The sequence below is a fragment of the Alligator sinensis genome, unplaced genomic scaffold (assembly GCF_000455745.1).
Source record: "Alligator sinensis unplaced genomic scaffold, ASM45574v1 scaffold24_1, whole genome shotgun sequence".
Classification (NCBI taxonomy): Eukaryota; Metazoa; Chordata; order Crocodylia; family Alligatoridae; genus Alligator; species Alligator sinensis.
In genome coordinates, this window is record NW_005842609.1 from 513,408 (window position 1) to 523,895 (window position 10,488).

At 43.6% G+C, this 10,488-nt stretch overlaps 1 protein-coding gene across 1 annotated transcript in view; it reads left to right on the forward strand.

Moving 5' to 3' along the window:
- Window positions 1-10,488, forward strand: part of SKA1 (spindle and kinetochore associated complex subunit 1) — a 40,702-nt gene that overhangs the window by 28,073 nt on the left and 2,141 nt on the right. Inside the window, exon 6 of the mRNA XM_006033137.3 lies at window positions 4,880-5,049. Within this exon, the coding sequence (XP_006033199.1) occupies window positions 4,880-5,049 (170 nt within the window). The remainder of the gene's footprint in view (window positions 1-4,879; window positions 5,050-10,488) is intronic.

Genomic DNA, 10,488 nt, shown 5'->3' on the forward strand with positions numbered 1-10,488 from the left:
CCCGCACTCCTTCCCTGCCGGGCCCCCCCCAGCCCTTCTCCCTCCCCCCCACTTACCTGCAGTTCTGGTGCAGGACAGCCACGTGCTCCCAGGAGAGAAGCCCCGGCTGAGGGCGGGGTGGGCCCCACTGTTGTTGAAGCCCACCAGGCTTCCCCTGGGCCCTACTGCCCTTGGTTCCTGTCATTTTTGACAGGAACCAAGGGCAGAGGAATATTAATTTTCTATATTTTTTAGGGGCCCCATGGGCTGGACAGAATGGCTTTGCGGGCTGGATCCGGCCCATGGGCCGTATTTTGCCCACCCCTGTGCTATAATATGCTCTATAAAGCAAGTCGTAAAGCATTCTCTAACTGTCAGAGATCCCTGGTTTTACATCTGCTGGTAGCTCCCTCAGGCTGTGGGAGCTCTCGGTTGACAAAATCCATCTGCTTTCCAGCCCCTTTATGCTCCTAATGCATGAGGGACTCTGCTGCTAATAATTCTTAGAAACTTACTGGCACAGTATAATCTCCACTCACTTAGAACACCACAGCAGATTTGCTAAGGTACACGCTGCATTTGGGCACAGATCTAAAAGTAGCTTGATCAGTGAGAGTGTCTTCTTGCAATGACTCTCCTTCTGCCTGAAGAAGGGTGTTTGTACCCAAAAGCTTGCAGAGAGCAATTTTTCCGACTATTTAGTTGGTTTAATACAAGATATCACATTTACCCAAAAAACCTCTTTTTGCAATGAGAAATTTACATATTATCTTAACACTTTTGAAACTAAGTCAAGCCACTTCTTTCTGAGAACTGAGGTGTCTTCCAGCCGCCAGTGAAGGGCTCGGGATTGATTGAGAGTGTGGTCGGGGAGTAGAAAGGTAAGAAAGGTTTATTGACTTAACAAAAACACAGCTACGTGTAGTAACAAGACAAACAATGACAGACAAGAATAATTTGTGTTGGCAACTTATTGGAAGTCCCCTCTGATGCCTGATGCACAACAAGTTTCTCTTTTGCAAAGCTCAGCGAAGTCAGGTGTCCCCGATCAGTGCTGTCTGCAGGGTACCAGGAAGGACCCTGGTATTCAGTCTTTGGGCTCCTCGAGGTCCACGGGGCCACTGATCCAGGCCAGCAGCTAATCTTAAATTAGTATTTTTTTACAGAGCTACATCTTCCTTCTGAATGATTTCCGAATGTGCCAGCCCATTTATAATTTTTGGGCTTTGCTGATAAGTTACAGCCATTCAGATTCTTTTTACTTCAACTGTCCTTAGACTGACCAATAGCAGTACAAACTTTGCATTCCTGTGTGAATGTTAATTTTAACTACGCCACAGGGCCTTACTACTTCAAGGCTTTGCTAAATTTACTAGGCTTTACTTTATGCAAGGCCTTACTACATTTTACATTTTAATTAGGCTCTTAGCAACAACATATAGCTTAATATCTAAACAAATGTTAGAAAAACACTTGGTCTAATCTTCATAGAGCCTTCAGCAAGCACCTTTATCACACAGACATAATTTTTAGCTGTCACAAGGTGATACAGCACAGTGGATATCTCCATATACTTTAAACTAAAGACTGATTAAATGTTTCCTTGACTACCCCTTCAGCTTCTCAGATTTTGTGATATATTTTAAATTTTTGATTTTGAGAGTATGGTGACTGGAAAAAATGTTTTCTGCTTTTGGGGTTTTGCCATTAGAAGGATTTTTTTTCCTTCATGTGTGATAGAGCAATCTTGATTAACCCTGCTTTCCTAAAAAAACCCCCGTCTTTATGGCAGTCCCCATAGATTGCGGAGAAAAATGAATTAAAAAAAAATCAAGATCAAGATTGGTGAATGTCGTGCCCAAATAGGTACCTAAATTCTACCTGAGCCCTAACATCTCAAAGGGGATTTAGAATACCTCCACTCCAGCAGCCACAACACTTGTTTGGTACCTCTGTTCTTTTGGTGTCTTCATTTTAAACTGTAGTGTTCCTTATACCTCAAGCTCCATTTCTATCCAGACATGAGGTGGAACAGTGCCTAAACCAGTGATTCGCAGCAAAGGTGCCATGAGACTCTTAAGGATGTTACAAGGTGCTGCATAGTATTAGCGCTGTTCGGTGTGCAAACACCTACACCGGTTCACAAGATAAACCCAGAGATTTCAATAGAAATCCATAGTGTCAAAAACCATTCTGACCTCTTGCAACAACCAGAAGAATTGCTCTGTTTACTTTTCTGTAGTCTAAAAACAAGTGAAATCTCTAAGCTGACATTTTCTGAGTGGTGCCTTGAGTCTGAGAACCGCAGGCACAGACTTGTAAATCCCTGGGAGGTCCAGTACACAGACTCTGATAGTGCCTTACACACACTAATAGCATTGGGTTTAGTAGAGAGTTGTAACAGGGTCTGTCCTGGGGCAGCTGTGTTACAGATCCCTTGGTAGATGCACTATACCCATTCTCCTCCTCTTGCTCCCCCAGTATAGCTTTGCCCTGATGTAAAAGTGAATATATTTAGGAGGCTGCCTTCAGAACCAGAGTTCACCTTCAGTGCCTTTTCCATCTTGCTCATTTTCAGGTTTCCAGCTGGCTCAATGCTCACACCCAGATCTGAGCAGTACTCCCTCTTACTCTGGCCAGAGCTTACAGTCTATACGCACACAGTCTTCACCCTTCTGTACAGTTCTCCAGGTGCTCACCCTTGCCTGTCCCCAACAGGCACCTTTGAGAGTCCCTGCCCCTCTAGGCCCTTGTCCTTGGCTGTCCACAATAGGCTGCCTTTTGGGGCACCTGCCCATCAAGGCACTACTTGGGGTACTAGCTCTTGTCTCTGCAGTCCAGGCCCATAGCCTTGTCTGAGTATGCCAGGCCCCAAGCCTGCAGCTTGAGACACGAGAGTGGCTCTGGTATCTGCTGCTCTCTCACTGCACTGAGCCCCCAACCCTGCCTCACTGTACTGAGCTCCAAAATGTGGGAATCCCTTACTGGCACCCATTAGGACAGCACCCTTCCTAGGGCACTCCTTCATGGTCTCCAGCCTCCCCTTTAGTCACTCCCAAGCCTTACAGATATAGTACAAACCCCAAAGGAAACAACTATAGCATGCAAACTGCTTATTGCTATGAGACTTTGCAACAGAGCAAAATGCATTTGCATTTTTTTAAATCTAAAGTTTGTCTAATAATAAACAGCCTCACAGTTCAGGGACTAGGGATCACTAGCACAGTTCTGCCCCCTTTCACAGTTTGTAGGAAGGGTCTAATATGCAGCCTTGAGTCAGGTGACTGAGCACCAGTGATACGGGAGTTCAGAACAAGCCTGCCCTTAGTGCGCCTTATTGGATAGTTCTGGGCAGCAACCTGTTCAGCATTCAGGCTCTTTGAACTGGTTTTTGGAACTGTCTTATTCCTCGCCATTGCTTGTATAGGAGGGAATTGAAATGTTGAACTCTGTTTCTTTGAATCACCCTTCTGGGGCCAGATATCTGATTGTTAGGTGTGTTGAAGCTTGAGTTTGTAGACTCAGTTGGTGCATGGCCAGGTGAGGTCACAGGCTTGATTTTAAAAAAAACCAAAATGAGGGGTGGAGGGGTTTCTACTTCCACTGGTCAGAGGGAGCCAAATGAGTTACTTCCAGATTTTTCTCTTAGTGCAAAGCACTAGTAGAAAGACGTGTGAATGGTTTTGTAATTAGAAAAAGGCCAGAAACTAGTGCCGTTGTCTACAGAATAGTAACTTGTTTTTTTCCAGACTTACCAGTATGACAGGTACATATGAAGGTGTTAATTCGTGGGCAGTTAGATTGATGGTCCCTCTTTCTGTGCTTGCACTTTAGTTTTTACTAATCTTTATATGTAACCATAATTCAGTGCTCAGCAAGAATGATAGTTTCTCACAGTAGCTTCATGAATAAGTTATGGCAGGGCAGAATGTAGGGCATTTCTTGATGGCTCTGGTTTATGCCTTATTACAGGTCTTTCAGGACATGTCATTGCAAAATATGCTGTAATAACTGAGAAACTGTCCACATAAACTGTCTGCATATTTAAGTCTGAGTTTATCATACGTTTTTATTGCATGGGGTTTTCAGTTTTGTCTTTTATTTATTTTGCTATTAGCCCAGGTCTTGGATTTACTGTTTTTCATACAACTGTCTCAGTTTGTACGTACTGTTTGTTTCTTTTTCTTGAATGCTTCACTTTACATCTATAGATAGTGAACAGTCTTGTAGTAAGTGAGATCACTGTTCTATTATCTCACCTGCACTTTCAATATATCTAGGCTGTTGCCAATAAATAATATCACAGCTGATACTAGTTTTAAAAAATATTGTACAAGCTTACATGGTCTTTCAGCATTTGATATCTTGTGATAATAAAGCTATGTGGCCAGCTTAACAAAACACAGCCATTACTTAAAATTAACAAATTATTTTAAAAAGATGAGAGGAGGAGACCCTTTGGGATCAAAGTATGAACCAAATTGTAGTGTTGGCCATTACCTTTTGAAATAAAAAAAGTGTTTCTCTTTAATTACCTTTTCCCATGGTTTTGGATGTGCTGCTCAATTTTGAGAATGCAATAACCATCACCTTTATTACATGCTTCGGCAGCCCTAGGCACCTGGTATTTTTCACACCTTAATTTGACAGTTTGCTGTTGTCTAGGCTTTCTTGCCAAGCTTTCCCCTCCTTCCCTCCAGATATTCAATTACTAAAGGGATCAAAGAGATTGATCAAAATAAGCTATTATGTGCATTCATAAACACAAGAACAGGAGAAATTTCTCAATTGGGAATGACATGTAAAGGGCTGTTAAGCTAGAGCTCCTTGACGAACTAAGTGGGACAAAATGTTTGGTGCTCCAAATCTGACTTTGCTGTTGTTGGTGTTTGTCTTTTAGGTATATGCGAGGTCGTCTAACATATGATCAAATAAATGGAGTTATTGAAGATATGAACAGGGCTGTGATAAGCAAGTATAAGATCCTACATCAGCCAGTAAAATCAATGAACTCTGCGGCCAGAAGTCTATACAACAGATTTTTAGAAGAAGAAACAAAAGATACTAAAGGTATTTTTTAAATGTATGTATGTAGTGCTTATTGTCATAGCATCTGGATGAGAAATAAAACTAGCAGAGAACGAAAACTAATGAGCAGGATTTTTAACATGGCTAGTGATGTGACAAACTTCCATTCTCATTGTCTAAATTGAGACACCTTAAGGGAGTTTTAGGCTGTGTACACACATTCAAGTGATCTGGGAGAATTCCTGGTAGGAAAACTTACCTGGAGATAGAACCTGAACAGACTTTCAAATGCTGAGCCCCTGAAGAGCAGAGAGCTTGTAGTGCTGAGCTTGTATAGCCAGGGGGCCGCTCTGTACATATCTCAGCCTTTTCTACAGGCTCCCTTGCTCTGCCTGGAGACAAATGGCAGCAGTGTACAGGGCAGGCCTGATTTGCTCATTCAGCCTGTATCTCCCTTTCGCACAATGTGGGATTGTGAAGGGAACTTGTTCTGATCCCTCCTCAGCTAGAACATAGTTCAGTCAGTGACATATTGTCCCCCTGGAGGGAGATGGGGTTAAGGGAGCAAAGCACACTCTGGGGACTGTGCTGTGGTCTTTCTCAGTAGAGAATGGGCATTTTTACATGTGCAAGCACCGCAGTGCCAGTCGCTTTGAAAAGCGCCTGGCACTGAAATGCTTGCAGTTGTATAAGCGATGAAATGTGTGGCAGTGCTGAGAAAATGGCGGCAGTGCGCTTTTGAACTAAAACATGTAGACGGTGCTTTAGTTCAAAAGCACACTGCCGCCATTTTCTGCACGCTGATGCGCATTTTGCCTATTATACAACTGCATATGATGCAGTGCAGTGCAAAGTCCGAAGCAGCGCATCTCCGGCGCATTGTGGGACAAAAAAGTATGTGTACAAATGCCCAATGCGTACAGATGCTCGCTGTCTGAGAAACTCTCCTGGGAATGATCTAACTCTGGTTGTTCCTGGATTATTTTTTTCCTGGCACAGACATTTTTGTTCTGGGAGAAAAATCTTGAGCTTCCTGTGCGCTCTCCCAGGAGAAACTCATTATCTACACTAGCATTTATTTTCAGAAGGTGGTTGCTCAGCTGTTTCTTAAAATCGAACCCTTCTAAGATGCTTCAGTTTGGGCACCCACAAATTTAGGCACTCAACATTTCTACTCATTCTTTAAAAAAACACAGAATGTTGACAACATGCCATAAAGATGTCTCAGATGGAAAATGTTTAATTACCTAACAATAGATATGCTGAGATGGTGTCCTGTGCATCAACATTCATCATAGTTGGGCTCTGACCAGCTTAGCAGCCGTCGGGTAAAGGAGTTCGGCTGATAATGTCTTGCTGGAGAGTCTCTGGCAATGTAATTCTTGTTTCAGTACACAGGGGAGAATTATGTGCTATGTGAGTAATAAGGGGATCTCTGTATTAACTGGGTCCTAGTTAAGGACTTTAAATTTGTAATAAATACTTGTTTAACATCCGCTACTGAATAAATAGCCAGCACAGAACCAAAGTTTTGTGGGCACAGCCACCCATCCCACTTATGTGATCCCCTGTCTAAATCACCAGCTGAAGATCTAGAGTCTTCTGGGTTAGTAATACAGCTTGAAGGTTTGACAAAGCTCTAGATGAGAGAGGTACGGTCTGTGTCTAAAGAGACAGGGCATTTCCTGACTAACATTAAGTGAAAACTGCCTATGCCAGCTACTGCAGCTACAGTATCTGGGCAACTAGACACAGGCATGGGTCAGGTGTTTGTCACAGTATCTATAGCAATGAATTAAAGGCAGACATTGTTCATTTGGTTATTGAAAAATAAACAGCTGCACTTCTGTCTTGCCATGCTGTGTGATGTCCTTGGCTGAATAACCATTTAATCTTGTTGCTTTAACTCTTGATCTTCTCTCTCTTTTCCAATAGTTTTCTTATTCATTGGTTATATCAGAGTTTGGGCCTTATATTATACGCTCTTTGGGGCCAGAGCTGTACAACTCTGTTGGTATTGGGCACTGCCTGCTGGACTTCTGGATAAAATGGAGATTAGTGTTTTGGTTGGACAGCTTCCCATTTCCACTTTCCTATAAACAACTTCCAGTGAAAACAGATATAGTGACAGGGGCATTTCCATTTTCATCTCATGCTGTAGAAATTGATAGTCCTGGGGAATATTGAGATTTGATTTAGAATTTGATGTATAAATTTGTCACTATAGTATGGCTAATTTAATATTAAAACTGTCTTCCATCTATATAAAAACAAAAAATCTATTTTAAATTCGAATGGACGGGGCCACAAAACTCAAATGTGGTACTAAACTCAGGTGTATCATCAGTCAGAACGCAACAGCTAAAAGGCCCTGGGCTTCCACATGACTTTAAAATACAACCTTCTGCTGTGTTGAACTCAAAGAGCTAAAATGAAGCAAAATGTCTGCATAGCTCAATAGCCAGATGGGAGACTTCAATTTTCCAGACATCTGCTGGCAGAACAATGCAGCCAAACATAAAATGTCAAGCTCGTTCCTATCTTGTGTAGAAGACAACTTTCTCTTCCAGAAAGTGGAGGATACAACTAGGAAATCATCTATCTCGGATCTTGTCCTGACCAGCAGGGAAGAACTGGTGGAGGGTGCGAAGGTGCTGGGTAACTTTGGGGGAAGTGATCATGATATGCTAGAATTCCAGATCTTGAGACAGGAAAAGCATGAGGTCAGTAAAATTAGGACGCTAGATTTCAAAAAGGCAGCTTTCATTTGACTCAAGGAGCTAATAGGCATGGTGTCATGGGAGGATAGATTAAAGGATAAAGGCATGTAGGCAGGCTGGGAGCTTCTGAGGGGCACAGCATTGGAAGCCCAACACAAAGCTGTCCTAACGTGATGGAAGTGCAGGAAGAATGGCAAGAGATCAATGTGGCTGCACAAGATACTTCTAAAATGCCTCAATTGCAAAAGGAAAGCATACAGGAAGTGGAAGAATGGGCAGGTCATCAAGGACGTGTACCAGGAAATAGCAAGAAATGTGCAGGGACAAAGTCAGGAAGGAAAAGATAAAGAATGAGCTGCACCTGGCAAAGGAGGCTAAGGACAGCAAGAAGAGGCTGTATAAATATGCTGACCAGAAAAGAGGGACCAAGGAAGCTGTTGGTCCTTTGTTAACAAGCCAGGGGGAACTCCTAACCGAGGATACAAAGAAGGTGGAGCTGTTCAGCAGCTTCTTTGCCTCAGTCTTCACAAAAAATTAACTAGCCAGTTACCGAATAGAGGTTATCTGCATGAGGAAGGGGGTAAACTGAGGGAGGAGATAACAAAAGACACAGTCAGAGAGCTTTTGTTGGGTGTGCATGAATTCAAGTCAACAGGGCTGGATGAGCTTCATCCCAGGGTTAGAGGATTTCTCAGAGCCCTTGGCAATGACCTTCATGAAGTTGTGGGAGACGGGCCAGGTAACAGAGGATTGGAAAATGGCCAATGTAATGCCCCTCTTTAAACAAGGCAAGGAGGAGGACACGGGGAACTACAGACCCGTTAGCCTCACCTCAGCACCTGGGAAGTCACTGGAACATATCCTAAGGAAGGCCATTTGCAAGCATCTGGAGGAGGAAAGGGTGATTGCAAGCAGCCAGGTAGATTTATGAAAAACAAATAGAGCCAAACAAACCTGGTCTTCTTCTTTGATAAAGTAACTACTTGGGTGGATGAAGGGGATGCTGCAGATATAGTGCATCTGGACTTCAGCAAGGCTTTTGACAAGGTCATACATGACCTCAAACAAATTGAACGAATGTAGGCTAGAAAAAACTACTACAGTACAAGTTATCTGGCTCAATAGTCATAAGCAAAGGGTAATTATTAATGGGCCCAGAATGGCAGGAGGTTTCAAGTGGAGTCCCACAGAGATCCATCTTAGGCCTGGTGCTGTTCAACGTGTTTATTAATGATTTGGATGCAGGCATAGAAAGCTTCTTGAGCAACTTTGTGGATGACGTGAAACTGGGAAGGATTGTGAACGTGTTGGAGAACGAGCGTACAATTCAGAAGGATCTCAACAGGTTGGAAAGTTTGGGCTAGAGCTAACCAGATGAAGTTCAGTGCAGACAAATGCAAGATGCTGCACCATGGGAGGAATAATAAAAAATACAAAATGGGGGACACCTGGCTGGAAGGCAGCTCTATGGAAAAGGACTTGGGTGTCTTGGTAGACCGCAGACTTGATATAAGTCTGCAATGTGATGCAGCCACTCAAGATTAGTGCGGTTTTAGGCTGCATCAATAGAAGCATTAGGTGCAAGACACGGGAAGTGATAGTGCTTCTCTACTCGCACTGGTTCAGCCTCATTTGGAGTACTGTGTGCAGTTCTGGGCTCCACATTTTAAAAAGGATGTGGAAAAGTTAGAGAGGGTCCAAAGGCAGGAAACAAAGATGATCAAGGGCTTGGAAGACAAGTCATATGAGGAGAGGCTGAAGGAGCTAGGCATGTTCAGCTTGCCAATAAGAGGAGACATGATAATAATCTTCAAATACTTGAAAGGCTGCCATAAAGAAGAGGAAAAGCACCTTCTCTCTTTTGCTGTGGTGGATGTGAATCAGTGGCTTGAAGTTGTAGCAAAGTAAATTTATATCTGGTAACATGAAAAAAAACTTCACTGTGAGAATAGTGAGGTAGTGGAATGGATTGCCTAGGGAGGTTGTGGATTCCCCATCACTGGAGGTGCTCAAGAAGAGATTGGACAGTCATTGTTTGGGGATGAACTAGGCGTAGCTCTGCCTATTTTCTACCGTGGGCGTTTCCCATGGTTTTTGGGCTTTGCTGGGTCCTTCTGCCCACTCCTCCCTTTTTTTCTGCTATGTGTGTCAGAGTGTTTTTAAGCATCCCTTGAAGCATTGGGTGTTGGGTACAGCTAAGGCTGGGGACTTCAGCTGGGCTGTGCCAGTTCTCCTGCTTGGAGCAAAGCCAGGGGTTCTTGGCTAGAGGGTCTTGCCCTCTGCTCAGGGTTAGGCCAATTGCCATATTTGGAGTCAGGAGGGAATTTTAGCCTACTATGGTCAGATTTCTAAACTGTGGTCAGACTGCGGGGCAAGGATAGGGGAGGAGGTCGGCCTTCCTCTGTAGTGGGGGCATGGCCTTCTACCCAGGACTTCTTGAGCATTATTAACTTTTTATAGAAGCAGAGTATCAGCTGCTGTGGTTACCTTGCTTTATCTGTGACAGGTTTGGGTGTTTTTTTCATAGACATTTGGGCTGGAAGGAACCCCGAAGGATCATTGAGTCCAGTCCCCTGCCCCAGGGGCAGGAAGTCAGCAGGGATCATAGGATCCCAGCAAGATAAGCATCCAAATGTGTCTTGGAGGCATTCAAAGTGGGTGCTTGAATCGCCTCCTGTGGCAGTCTATTCCAAACCATGGGGGCTCGGACAGTAAAGAAGTTCTTTCTTATGTCCAGCCTGAATCGGTCACAGTGGAGTTT